Here is a 14621-nt window from a genome sequence, read left to right as displayed (position 1 = left end):
GGCGTCCCCATGCATCTGCTGCCCTTGTGCTTCAAGGTGGTAGTGTTTTGGAAGGTGCTGTTGAAGGAGGTTTGGTGAGTTCCTGAGGTGCATCTTGTAGATGGGACACACAGCTGCCATGGTGCGCCGATGGTGGAGGGAGTGAATGTTAGTGTATTGCAGGCAAGCCGTCACACCCACATTTCCTAACCATCGAGAAGGGAAACGCTAGGCCACAAGCTAACTCGTCACATTACTGCCCTTCCTGAAATCCATGTCTGAACTGGGAACGTTCCTGACTTTTGCGGATCACCAGTTCAGAAGGCAGTGCATTGTACTGCTGAACCACTGTAACACTTTGTGTGCGTATTAAACTTTGAAGTCTGTGGTTTTACATTAGTCTATCAGCCCCTTCATTAGCAAGTCGTGCTTTCAGCATTTCCTCATCCATATTTTCAAACAGTTGGTCAATTGTTTTCTCAAGAGAGTGCAGTGGAGGTTTACAAGAAAGTTCACAAGAGGTTTACAAGAATAGTTCCAGGGGTGAGAAACTTCAGTTATGAAGATAGATTGGAGAAGTTGGGACTGGTCTCCTTGGAGATAAGAAGGCTAAGAGGAGATTTGATAGAGGTGTTCAAAATCATGAGGGGGCTGGGCAGGGTAGATAGGGAGAAGCTGTTCCCACTCATAAACGGATCAAGGACGAGTGGGCACAGGTTTAAAGTGATTTGCAAATGAAGCAAATGTGACGTGAGAAAAAGCTTTTTCACACAACGAGTGGTTTGGGTCTGGAATGCACTGCCTGGAAGTGTGGTGGAGGCAGGTTCAATCGAGGCATTCAAGAGGGCATTAGATGATTATTTGAATAGAAGCAACGTGCAAGGATGCGGGGAGAAGGCAGAGCAATGGCACTAAGTCTAATGCTCATTTGGAGAGCCGGTGCACACATGATGGGCCGAATGGCCTCCTTCTGTGCCTTGAAATTTCTGTGATTCTGTGATTCAATCAGAGCTCCCATTACCACACTATGAAAAAGGCAAATGCAGATTTCACCAAGACTATGTTTATCCCCCGGCTATAATTAAACTGATTTGTAGAAACATACGAAATACAAAGAGGAGTAGAGGCCATTGGGCCCATCAAACCCACCCCATCCACAAACCCAATCCCCTTACCCTGCTTGTCACCAATTCAGGGAATTCTTCTCCAACTTCGAAAGGCAATCAACCAAGGCTCCAGCAGATCACAGTGACAAGAACTGATCCTGTCTAACTGGATATAAGCTCTCAAGAACAGACCACACTCCTTTCACAGGGACAGCAGCAACCCTTTACCTACCATATGTTCAGGAAGTCTAGACCTGAGGCCAGTGACTCCCTGTGAAAAGAGCCCCTTCCTGGTGTGTAACCTGACTACTCCAGATTGTGTAAATCTAACCCCACCGCCTCTCAATCCTACTCACCTCAAACAACTAGATCGAGTCCACTCCCTCTGTGATCAAAATCTTGCGTCACATACTCCCTCAGTCTGAACCTCATCAGAGTAGACAATTTTTGTATCTCACCCTCATAAATAACAGGCCTAGGATTTAGGTGTCATCCTGGTCGCTCTCCTCTCCAGCCTCCCCAGAGCCTCAATATTCTTCACCACACACAAGGGCCAAAGTTAGAAAGAATATTCCATGTGTGGATATACTGGGACCTTTTATAGAGTAAACAGAGTGCTTTTTGTCTTGTATTCAATGGTCCTCCCAGTGCCTTCTAAAACCTTTAATTTGCTTTCTCTATTAGCACCATACATTGCTTAAGTGCAATGATTGATTAATAATTACTACCAGGTATCTCTCTTGATATATCACTATTAATGGGTATCTTTGCAAAGTATAAATATTCCTGGGGTTTCTTAATCTCAAATACACAACGCTTGTCCACATTAAAAGACATCTGCCAGACATAGGCTCATTTCCCTACAGTTGTCTAAAATCAGCCAATAACATATTGATTTTGGTTTGAATTGCTAACTCCGATGCATTTTTTTTTATGTATTCAACAAATTTAAGAATGTTTCCATCAATACCCCCCTTTAAATTGTTTCCGAAAATGATGAACTGCAATGGTTCCAATATGGAGGCTCATGGAACTCCACTTGTAATCAGCTCTATCATCATGAATAACAACCCCCTGCTCCTGAGATCTCGATTGAATCTCCATCCAACATAATATCTGTCATCTAATTCATTGCATAATTTCATTCCTCCAATGTCTGTGCCTTTATCCAGTCTCTTTTGGGACATCAGCAGGACTAAAGCCATCCATCATCTTACTCAATTCCACATAGAATTTAATAAGGTGTATAAAACTATTAACGACCTCAACAGAGTGCCCATTTCCCTTAGCAGGGATGTCAATAACCAGGGAGCATGGTCCTAAAGTAATTGGTAGAAGGATTAGAAGGGAGCTGAAGAGATTATTTTTCATTCAGAGAGTGGTGGGGCTCTGGAATTCACTGCCTGTAAGGGTGGTAGGAAAGAAACCCTCACTGTATTTAAAAAAAATACTTTGATATGCAATTGAGGTACCCATTACTTACAGGGTCACAGAACAAGAGCTGGAAAGTGGAATTAGGCTGAATAGCTCTTTCTTTGACAGTACAGACAGAATAGGCTAAATGGCCTCCTTCTGTACTGTAAATTTTCCATGATTCGATGAATTCAATCAGGTTAGTGAGGTGGAATCCAGGTTTCTTGAAGTCATTGTGGGAGTCCCTAATGACTACCTTAACTCTTGAATGGATGAACCACATCTTGCACAATGTTATCCAACAGCTTCTCTGTAGCTGACATCAAACTCATGGGCCTATAGTTATCTGAATCCAATTTCTTCCCCTATGTAAACAATGGTAAAAGGGAAAAAGCTGTAAGTTCATGGGAACTAGCACAAACCTCCCTCAGTTGGAAATTTGATGCATTAAAAACACTGAGGTGCAGCAGAACTGAACCTATGGACTGACTGAAGGTAAATGATACTCCTTTATGTCAAAAGTATATATGTTGTAAAGCATTTTTGTTGTCTATTTCAAGTGGTCATTGGCTGTCTATCCAATGGTACAATGATACTTCATTGGTCCTAAATTCAGGTAATGCATTTACATGACAGAACAACTTGAAGGAATCAGGGTCAGATGTAGCTGCTTGCGTGTTATGAATCTGAGTCTATGTGACATTTAGGGCACTTGTATACTATATCTCAGTGCAGTCTGGCCTAGCGGCCAATAGCAAAATGAAATTCCTGCATTACACTCCCATTTCCTTGATAGAAGCCTGTCACTAGTCTCCCGAAAGCTGACCAGATCCATCAGTGGTTTTCCATAGTAAGCAAGAGAATCTGGGTTGGGCACTGTATACTGGGAGATGCCGTCAATTGTGTGACATTTGTGCAATGGCACTGACAACGTGACTGCAATATTAAAGCCTCTTTAGAGCTGGCATCAGCAATTGTCCAATTCCAACGAAATGAGCAGCTTCTCTAAGGCAACGCCTGCGCATCACAACGAGAAAACTGGACAAAAATGATGGAGGGCGACCATGCACCACTGGACACAGCACTCGTTGTAGTAAAGACAACAGTTTTTTCTCTGCCCCGCTATGCTGAGTTACAGTTTGATAGGTAAGATACCACAGAGCTACCAACAATCCCCTTCTGCCATAGTTAACCCATGAAAAGTAGGTATAGTGGACTATTCTTGATAGGGTCCATAACTGAGAAACATAGTGGTGTCTCCGTACAATGTTCATAAATTTTCCAATTGCTGTTAAGAGTAGGAACCTTAGCTCATTTTCTTCCCTCTCACTCAAAAGCAGGGAGGTCAACTATACCATTGCCATCAGCATCCTAGGCTGTGATTGGCTTGCTCATTAAAGAACAGGGACCAATGTAAATTCAGCATCATATTACGCAGTGTTTCCTACTGAACACCATTGAACCTTCTAGGACAGCAGGAGACATTGCTCTCTGCTTATCATGGCAGTAATTAGGGAAGTGGATCCGCAGGCAGACCAGGTACAGTAGTGTCGTGGTTATGGACTGATAATCCAGAGAATGTGAGTATAAATCCGACCAGGGCAGACTGAGAATTTGAATTCAGTTTAAAAACCTAGAAATTAAAAAGCTGGTATCAGTAAAGGTGGCTGCGAAGTTATTCGATTGTAATTGAAAAGACTCTACCAGTTCACCGATGTCTTTTGGGGAAGGCCAGGCTAAAGCTGTCTGGTCCATATTTGACTCCAGTCCCATACCAGCATGGCTGACTCATACCTGCATCTGGAGTGGCCCTAGTGAGCTACTCAATTGTATGAAACCAATATGGGATGGGCAATAAATGTCAGCTTTACCACTGACACCCACATCCAAAGAATGAGTGATAAGAATAGATGATAGTGTTACTTAATTATTCCACCTCATAATCAGCAGGTTTTTTTTTAAATTAATTCAGGGGACATGGGTGTTGCTGGCAAGACTGGTATTTACTGCCCTTGAGAAGGTGGTGGTGAGCCATCTTCATGAATCACCGCGCTCCTTGTGGATTACAGTTTTTGTAACAGTTTTGATGCGACCGACCAGCTTGTTTGGCCCCTTCAGAGGGCAGTTAAGGGTCAACCACATCGCTCCGGGTCTGAGGTCACCAGGCAACGAAGGCAGATTTCCTTCCCTAAAGGACATTAGTGAACCAGTTCACTCTTTACAACAACCTGGTAGTTTTATGGTCAACATTACCGATGCTGACTTTTTTATTCCAGTTTGTATTTAACTGCCGTGGCAGGATTCGAACTTACATCTCTGGAATTTTAGTCCAGAGCACTGAATTTACCAGCCCAGTGACATAATCGCTCAGCTACAATACCTGATGCGTAGAGGCGCTCCATAAATCATTCATTGAAAAGAAAAATGGACAACTTTGAAAAGTAGCCAGTGCGTGGACTCAGCCCGCAAAGGCCGGAACAAGGGATTGGGATTTGCGATGCTCTTGTTCGATCATGGGAACCAAACGCACCTGTTTACCAAGGTAATGGTCGATCCTATACATCTCCTCCTCGCGAAGGACCTTCTGCAGCGCCTCGGCTAACCGCTGAGCTGAACCCAGGTCGTGTCCGAAGGGCTTCTCTAGGACAACGCGCAGCCAGGGCCCTGCCCTCGGACGGCAGGTGGCGTTGATCTTGGTTGCTATGTCAGCGTAGGCAAAAGCGGGGACGGAGAGATAAAAAAGGCGGCCTTCCTCATCGAGCCCTTCCTGCGCCAGCACCTCCTTGATCTTCTTGTTCAGGACAGAGTAGTCCTCCAGCGTGTCCAACTGATGGTACTGGGTCAACTTCAGAAACTGATCTTTGAGCAAAGCGCATCTGACTGACGGCACATTCGACAAACAAGACAGGCCCTTCAGTATCTCGTACATTGCCGGCGCGCCTTCGGAGGAGCTGAGTCGAGTGCCACCATAAAAACTCAGGCTGTGGGCGCCCCCAAACTGCTCCACGTACGACTGAAATAAACCTTGCCACAGGTACTTTTTAGCCAAGTCTCCGGTGGCCCCCACTAAGATAACAGAAATATGAGACTTGGATTCTACTGCAAGCACCAGCAGCAATGCGCACAGAAGCAGCCCATATCCAATTTGTGTCGAGGTCATCGTGACGTTGGGCTGAGTTATCCCCCAAGCACCTGGAAAAAAAAGAAACATAAGATTAAATGGTTTGCGATTCCAGTTCTCGCAAAAAGATGGCAATTTTTAATCTCTGCCACATCTAATGACAATATTCAGGAACTTAAAAAGAAATATCATTCATATAGTGAAAGCAAGATACTTGAGATGCTGGAAATCTCTAATAAAAACAGCAAGTGCTGGAAATATTCAGCAGGTTTTATTCTGCCATATACTCTGGACAAGTGCTTTAGCTCTTTGCTACAACCATTACCACTCCCTTTGTCTTTTGTTCCATGACATCTTTGTCATTTAATCTCTCCCGCCCTCTACCCTAGTACCGACCTTCCTTTTCATTCTTCCTTCCCCCATCATGTTTCTATCTCCCTTCAGCTCTGAAGAAGTCATATACAACTCGAAACATTAACACTGTTTCTCGCTCCACCAATGCCGTCATACCTGCTCAGTATTTCCAGAACTTTCTGTCAATCATATAAGGCCTTACCACAACCTCAGAATGTCCCAACATGTTGTAAATGTAATTGTTTACTTTGAAATGTGGCCACTGATATGTGAACAAATGTGGCAGCCAGTTTGAGCTTGGTGAGGTCCCCATACACAGCAAATAAGATGAATGATCAACTGATCTGGTTTTACGGTATTGGTTCAGGAATGAATGTTGGCCAGGGCACAGAGAGAACTCTTCTCCCTCTTTCAAAATAGTGCCACTGGATTGCTAATGGCTGCCTTAACAGGTGAACAGGGTAGAGGCAGTAACAGAAAATGCTCAAAAAACTCAGCAGGTCTAACATCATCTGATGAGATAAAAAACAGAGTTAACGTTTCGAGCCCGTATGACTCTTCTTCCGAGTCTTCTTCTTCTGCTCTCCACAGATGCTGCCAAACCTGCTGAGTTTCTCCAGCATTCTCGGTTTTTGTTCCAGATTTCCAGCATCCGCAGTATTTTGATTTTATATTAGGGTAGAGGCAGCCGCTGGAGGCTAATGAAGGCTGGAAGCTTTGATCACTTTCCTCCTTCCCCAGGAGTTTTGTAACTCTGATTTCTTAGCACTCAGCTGGGAAGCTATGTCAATACATTAAAGTGTGTTTTGCACTTGCATCTATCAGTTATATATTAGCCAATCACCATATAAGTGCTAAGTGCTCTTTAAACAAGAAGCTAAAGAGAAATATCCCATCAGGAGAGCTGATGGATGCTGATTGACCTGAGAAATGCACATGCTCCGGCTGCACGATCCAAATGAATCCAGCAAACTCACAACACTGGGTAAAAACATCCAAATCAAAGCCCAGGCTTCAATGAGAAGCTCAGGCCTTCAAGGACAAACTTTACGTGAAGGAATTAAAGGATGCAAAAAAAAACAATGTGATAGATAAATTTATTCTTGTTATTGCATGAAAACTTTAATTGTTTTGTTCTTGAACCTTTTATTTGGAAATTGGAAATTTCATGGCCTGGAAAGAAATCAGGAGGCCTCTGGAATGATTTGTGGGAATTTGGTAGTCGGATTGTGCAATCATCATGGTGATGCACTCTCATCCATCCAATAGCCACGCAGGGCAGACCCTTATGGGGGTGATGAGACCCCCACGTCACTTCTTTTCCAGAAGGCCACTCAGGCATCTAGAAGGCCAGCAGTGGGTCGTCCCCTGGGATCAAGGACCCAGAAGTCCCAGCCACCAAGAACCGCCAGCCAATCAGAGGCCAGCAGCTATTCTGTGCTCAGCAGCGCCACTGGAAAGGCGGTGGCTCTGCCGGTACTGCACCCACCTGAGGCCCAGGATCAGGGAGGGACCCGGGCACAGGCGTCGATGGTGGGAGGGGCATCGTGGTGTGAGGGGTGCAGAGGAGGAGCGGTGAGGGGATTCAGCAGCACCGGCAAGGGGGGTGGCTCAGCTTCCTCGATGCCTGGTCCCTCGGTCAGGCACTGAGTGCCTGGAAGTGAGAGACCCCCACCCTGGGAGCTCACACGCAAACACGCTCGGTAAAACCAGCAACAGCGGGAAGGGAAGACCTCCACAGGTCTTCCCGCCTCTGGCTTAATCAGGGTGGAGGCAGGAAGGTGACGGAGTCCCCACCTGGCACCCTCCTGCCCGATTAATTGCCCCCCCCCGCCCACCCCCCCACCATCAATCCTGCCACGGGGGAGGGCACAAGATTCCGCCCTATGTGTGTCACACAGTGTGACACTGTCCACAATGAAAAGACAGGCCACAGCACCACCTAGGGGAGAAACAGGTTTTTCAGTGAAACACCCTCCCCATAAAGCAATCGACTCTCCCGTTGTGTTGCACGTGGTAAATCAGAGAACATGGTCTCTTTTACCGGCTTCCGCTGCCTTTGTGTTTCTCTCTCTCTCTCTATCCTACACCTGTCTCTCTCTCTCCCTCTCTCTTTCTCTTCTGTTTTGCTATCTGACCTCTCACTGTCCTCACTTCTGATTTTGGGGTAAGAGATGGTGGGTAAGGTGGCATAGCCAGTGGTGAAAGAATTTAGCAACCACAGCAGGCCCCACTTACGGTGGAGAATTCAAGGAAAATGTAGCCTTCATGGCTCCCTTCCCATCCTTCCCTCCAGTGTTTCACGCTTTCCTCCTCCAAAATGTGACTATTAATATGGTTTTCCCCCCACTGTACCACTAAACCCCTCCTTTTTCACTACAGTCACTACCTCTAGCTTTCCCTCTTTGAATTACCCACTGAACCTCTGTAATCTTTCCTTGCTCTATCATCAATTATCTCATCCTTTATTTACTCCCATATCCCGTGACTTTACGGCCAAAGATGAACGGTGAGTGGCCAGAGATCCCCTTACCCCGTTTTCTTACATTTTCTTCTAAAATATCAATTTTTTTTAAGAAGAAATCAATTTGGAATGAGGAAAGAAATAGCCTGTCTCTCTCTCTCTCTCTTTTGTCTGTCCATGTATCACCTCATGTGGTGGCTGGTGAGATAGTTAGTCTCTGCCATTCCATTGTTCATTACTTTACTTCCAGTTTTAATACATGCTGCTAAACCAGAATCTTGCTCCCTATGCCCCACCTTCATAAAACATTTGTCACCACCCACCAAACTCTAAAGCTTCACCAGTTGATTAGCTGTCACCTTCAGAGTAATATTCACTACTACAGTTAACAAACACACATAATGTCAACATTCTGAATGTATAATCAGAACTAAAAGCTCAAGGTTTATTATTGGATATAATGCATAATTGAATATTTAATTCCCATTCCACAAAGAACACAGAAGACAGGGGTGTCCAACTTGTGCCCCCTTCCCCTCAAACTATGGCAATCTGCCCTTCTCTCGCCCCTGAGTCAGAGCTTTGTGGATTCAAGTCCCATTACAAAATCCAGGCTGACAATCCAATACAGTACTGAGGGAGTGCTGCACTGCTGGAGGCGCCATCTTTCAGATGGAATATTAAACCCTCTCAGGCGGATGCAAACAATCCGATGGCACTATTTTGAAAAAAGAGCAGGGATGTTATCCCCAGTGTCCTGGTCAATGTTTATTCCTCAAATGACAGCACAAAATCAGGTTATCTGATCATGATCACATTGCTGTCTGTGGGAGCTTGCTTTACGCAAATTGACTGCTGCATTTCCTATGATGCCACAGTGATTACACTTCGAAAGTACTCCATTGGTTGCAAAGGAGCTTGGGCTGGCTTGAGGTTGTGAATAGACGCTGCACCAAGTCAAGTCTTTCCTTCCCTTCCTCAGTTCTTCAGCTCAGTTCTATTATCATGCTCCTACTCACAGGTGTATTCTGTTGGAATGTCATGGCTTTGGAGATTAATAACCACTGTTTTTGCTGCTGATACCTCTGGGGTGGACAGATTCCAACCCAGAACACCAAGATCTTTCAGTATCAGTAACTGGAGATACGCACGAATTAAAAGTTGCACTGATTCAAACTTTACACTGACCCATCTCCCCATCCCATCTCCGAGACCCCACTGTACCCTCCTACAACAGTCCATGACGACAAGGAAAAGTCGGCACTTGCTGCCCAAAGCGTCCGACGATTTCGCAACTCAACGCAAACTCGTTTCGCACCTTCACCACAGAACAGACTCCTTAATCTCAGGACTGACAAAGCAAACTCACCTCCCACATCATTTGAAAATGCACTGAAATGCTGGCAAGTTTTCAAGAACCGGTTTATGGAAGTGCCACCGCAGCTTTTGAAATAGAAAATGTGGCACAATTATTTCGCTGAGCAAAAAACATGACACAAATGCTCTCACAGCAGGGGTGTAACATTAGACTCACACAAGCCACTTGTTCCAGTGTGCCAGGCAAAGCGGAATAACAAGGCTTGGAAATATAGAGAAGCCGTCTTAATGCAAAATTTTATTCCCTCAGTGCACCCCAGTGTCTGATCCTCTCCTCTTTTCCATATGTACATTCTAAAGTAACTAACCAACATATTTACTCAGAATATTTATGCCTTATTAAAACAAACCAAAATCAAGAACGACTGATTTATAAAGCGGTGCTTCATCCACATGTGATTTCAACAGACCCCATATAGTTCTATAAAAGGACAGGTACATAATCCTCCTCGTCCTCCAGAAACCATGCTGTAAGAGAGCATCGGTGATCATGGGCGTCCATTGGATTGGCCCATGATTATGCTTGGCAAGGTACTGCAGTGGTTTGCTGTTGCCTTGTGCAGCTTGCTGACCAGACTACACACCCAGAGTCTCACCCCGTCCGCATGTTACCCTTGAGGTGGCTGTGGTGGGGAAGAGACTGTTGTGGGATGTGCCTTTGCAAAGAAGGTCTAGAGAGAAATGCATCCTGAGCAGCTCTGTGACGCAGGACTCTGTGCTCTACGGACTGTTCCCACTGAGACAAACGTCAACTGCAGCTGGAGGATCATCAACTTGGTGAAAGATGTTTTTTTGGCCTGCCCAAAACTTGTTGGTCTTCCCAAAACTTGTTGGTCTTCCAGCGCAAAGAGTTGTCCCCGACTGTGTGTTGCAGACTGGCACATTCCAAGGTCCAGGACTACGTGCTGAGGGATGCACTAAAGCTTGGGGCAGCCGCCGCAAAGGCGCAATGGGGAAAGGTCGCTGTCTAAGACCTTTCTGCCATAGTGCACCGAGGGGCTGGGAACTGTATAGACCACAGGCTGTATGACTCACACTGAAGGTATGCAGCGAATATTACAAGTATCACCGTTATACTGAAGCACCTCAAAGTGCAACATGATCTACGTAGACAACTTAAATACCATTGCACTGTCTGTAATGACCATTATGAAATGTCTGTAATGTTCCTTTGATTGGACTGAAGCACCTCAGAGTGCAACATGATCTATGTACAAAACATGAATATTATTGCGCTATGATGGCCATTTTGAAATGTTTTATAATGTTCTTTCTGATATTTTATGAACAAAGTATATTCTTGCAAAAAATAAATGGGTGGGCAGGAAACTCTCCTGCTCTTACAGCCTGCCTTCAGATGCAGTTGAAAGATTTACTGGCTGATAATCAGGCCACGTTATGAACACACCTTCTGTCACCATTAAGTCCTGAAGTGGGATTTGAACCTGAGCCTCTGGCCCAGAGATAGGGATGCTACCCACTGCATCACGAGACCTCCTGTCCCCCAGATGCTTAACATGGTTTCTAGATCACTGCAATTTCTTTAGCCTATTTTTGATGGGCAGGGGTATTCAGATTATGCAAGCAAGGTGGGTAGATAGAGTTAAGGTACCGGACACCCATGTTCTAACTGAAAGGTGGAACATGCCTGATGGGGTGAATGGTCCCCTCTCATTCCTATGTTCCTTACTGGGAGTGAAAGCACAAATTCAAGTGAAAGATCAGGTGCCAGGGGAAGTCACACTCGAAAAATTCCCACAATTCGTAGTGAAAGGTGATTGGAAAGCCAACAAGAGAAAACTTGGATCTTCAAGATGATGCAAAAGTGCCCTGCATCGAATTGTAGCACACCCCCCACTGTATAAAAATAGTAGCCCTAGGTTCAGTGTAAGGACAGCAGTTAATGATCAATCTCTTTGCCTTGCTTCTCTAGTCGCAGAGATCAGACTGCAGGTTTCAAAAGACCCGAGTCCTGATCCAAGTGGTGCCCATAACAATCGTGGTTTCTCTTTGCTAAGTAGATGGAAATGATGGACAGCTTTTTCTGGATGGCAAGCTGCAACTAGTGGGGGTGCCACAGGGATCGGTCCTTGAGCCCCAACTATTTACAATCTATATTAATGCTTAGAACCATAGAAAAGTTACAGCACATAAGGAGGCCATTCGGCCCATCTTGTCCATGCCAGCCCAAGGACACCCAGATGCCCTTTCTAATCCCACCTTCCTGCACCCGGCCCATAGCCCTGCAGGTTACAGCACTTTAGGTGCAGATCCAGGTAGTTTTTAAAAGAGTTTAAAGTTTCTGCCTCTACCACCAACTTGGGCAGCGAATTCCAGGCACCCTCTACCCTCTGCGTAAAAAAGTTCTTCCTCATGTCCCTCCTACACCTTCTGCCACTTATCTTGAATCTATGTCCCCTGGTTCTTGGATTCAGGGATATAAGGTACTATAGCTAAATTTGCAGATGACACCAAAATAGGCAGGAAAGTAAGTTGCAATGAAGAAATAAGAAATTTACAAATGGATATGGACAGGTTAGGTGAATGGGCCAAAATTAGGCAGATGGAGTTTAACGTGGATAAGTGTGAGGTTATCCATTTTGGTCGAAAGAATAAAAAGGCGACTTATTATTTAAATGGAGAGAAACTTCAGAATGCTTCAGTGCAGAGGGATCTGGGTGTCCTTGTGCATGAATCGCTGAAAGCTAGTATGCAGGCACAGCAGGTAATAAGGAAGGCAAATGGAATTTTGGCATTTATTGCTAAAGGAATTGAGTATAAAAACAGGGAAGTGTTGTTGCAACTGTACAAGGCATTGGTGAGACCGCACCTGGAGTACTGTGCACAGTTTTGGTCCCCTTACTTGAGGAAAGATGTAGTTGCATTGGAGGCGGTTCAGAGGAGGTTCACTAGATTGATTCCAGAGATGTCGGGCTTGTTTTATGAGGAGAGATTGAGCAGTTTAGGCCTATACTCACTAGAGTTTAAAAGGATGAGAGGAGATCTAATTGAGATAATTAAGATGCTAAAGGGGATTGACAGTAGACGTGGAGCGGATGTTTCCCCTTGTGGGGCATTCTAGAACAAGAGGCCATAGTTTTAGGCTAAGGGGTGGTAGATTTAAATCAGAGATGAGGAAGAATTACTTTTCTCAAAGGGTCGTGAATCTGTGGAATTCACTACCTCAGATTGCAGTGGATGCCGGGACACTGAATAAATTTAAGGAGGAGATGGACAGATTTTTAATTAGTAACGGGTTGAAATGTTATGGGGAGAGGGTGGGAAATTGGAGTCAAGGCCGAAATGAGATCAGCCATGATCGTATTGAATGGTGGGGCAGGCTCGAGGGGCTGAATTGCCTACTCCTGCTCCTAGTTCTTATGTTCTTATGGACAGGGATAATTTTTCTAGGTGTTTACCACATTCCCATTAGGAGCCCATAAGAAGGGAGCATTATAGAAATTAGGATGGAAGATGGATTTTGATAGCAAAGTTGAAAGCCAGGTAGGTTTAAGGAATTCAGATCCCTCCGTGACCTCGCCCTCTCCCCACCTTGGTAACCTCTTTCAGCCCTACAGCTATGGCTCCTTCACCCTTGCCTACCCCAGTCCATGCCAACTCTGTGTTCCTCTAATTGGACTCTTTACGTGTCCATCACTCCCTTTGCCACACAAATGCAGATGTGCCTTCACATACCTTGCCTCTAAACTGGGGAGACTAGAACTAGGGGGCACAGTTTAAAAATAAGGGCCCTCCCGGTGAAATCAGAGATGGGAAGGATATTTTTCTCTCAGAGGGTCTTGAGTCTGTGAAACTCCTTTCCTCAGAGAGCAGCGGAAGCAGGGGCTTTGAATATTTTTACGGCTGAGTTATTTAGATTCTTGGTGGAGGTAGGTTCGATTGGAGCATTCAAAAGAGAATTAGACCGTTATCTGAAAAGGAAGAATATGCAGGGACATGGGGAGAAGGCAGGATGGTACCAGGTGCTCATTCAGAGAGCCGGTGCAGACAAGATAGGCCAAGTGGCCTCCTTCTATGCTGTAAGAGGGTTTTGGCTGTGAATAGCACATGGATGAGACACTTGCGCTTTATCCATGCGGAATCGATATCAAAAGATTTCGGAAGCACAGTTTTTGTTTCTTGAGGCTGCTGACGATTGTTTGTCTCGGCGTTCCGAATAAAAAAAAAACAATTCTGTAATCCTGTGACAAGCAAGTCAAAGGGTATCGGGGGTAGGCAGGAAAGTGAAGTTGAGGCCACAATCAGATCAGCCCACGATTTACTGAATGGCAAAGCAGGCTCGAGGGGCCATATGACTACTCCCTCTCCTAATTCATATGTTGGTAAACTTGGGAATTCCCTAAACCTCTCTGACCCTCTCTCATACTTTAATACCCTCATTGAAACCTGCTTCTTTGACTAAGCATCGGTCCTCCTAACACTGCCTTCTTTGTCTAGGTGTCAGCTTTTATTGGCTAACCCTTCTGCCAAGGGGTTTGGGATGTCTTTCCAGGTTACACGTGCTGAATAAATGCAACTTGCTGGCGAATTAAATGACATTCGTTAGATTTCTAGAGCGTTTTTTCTAAGTCTTGTCAGTTGCCTGCAAGCAAAGGTTGTTTCGGGAGTTTTGTCCAGTATTCCACGAGCACCACATTTTTCGCTTTAATTAGGTCTCGGACCCAGGATAGTCTTGCAAGCTGACGCTCTTCTGGGATGAAGAGCCGCTCACTTTAACTGCCCGGGACACAGAGGCAGCTCTGATGCAAGAGGGCGTGATCAGGCACTGTCGAACGGGCAATCTTTC

General features: G+C 45.1%; 1 protein-coding gene and 1 non-coding gene across 6 annotated transcripts in view; one reads left to right on the top strand and one right to left on the bottom strand.

Annotated features, from left to right (window-relative positions):
• The window catches only part of h6pd (hexose-6-phosphate dehydrogenase (glucose 1-dehydrogenase)), a 93668-nt gene that overhangs the window by 47996 nt on the left and 31051 nt on the right, over positions 1 to 14621 (bottom strand). For 4 of the 5 annotated variants that reach the window (XM_041206356.1, XM_041206355.1, XM_041206358.1 and 1 more), the window contains one exon: positions 5029 to 5690. In XM_041206356.1, the coding sequence (XP_041062290.1) occupies positions 5029 to 5658 (630 nt within the window). In that variant the 5' untranslated portion in view covers positions 5659 to 5690. Of the gene's footprint in view, positions 1 to 5028; positions 5691 to 9806; positions 9874 to 14621 lie in introns of those variants that run through there. The other variant, XM_041206357.1, reaches the window with a different exon arrangement.
• LOC121288767 lies at positions 13856 to 13990 on the top strand. Its single transcript, XR_005945444.1, has one exon. It is a non-coding gene; the product is annotated as a U11 spliceosomal RNA (small nuclear RNA).

Source organism: Carcharodon carcharias, chromosome 15, assembly GCF_017639515.1.
Source record: "Carcharodon carcharias isolate sCarCar2 chromosome 15, sCarCar2.pri, whole genome shotgun sequence".
In the NCBI taxonomy this organism is placed as follows: domain Eukaryota; kingdom Metazoa; phylum Chordata; class Chondrichthyes; order Lamniformes; family Lamnidae; genus Carcharodon; species Carcharodon carcharias.
The sequence above is the reverse complement of the archived record's forward strand: the minus strand, read 5'-3'. Positions and strand labels throughout refer to the sequence as shown.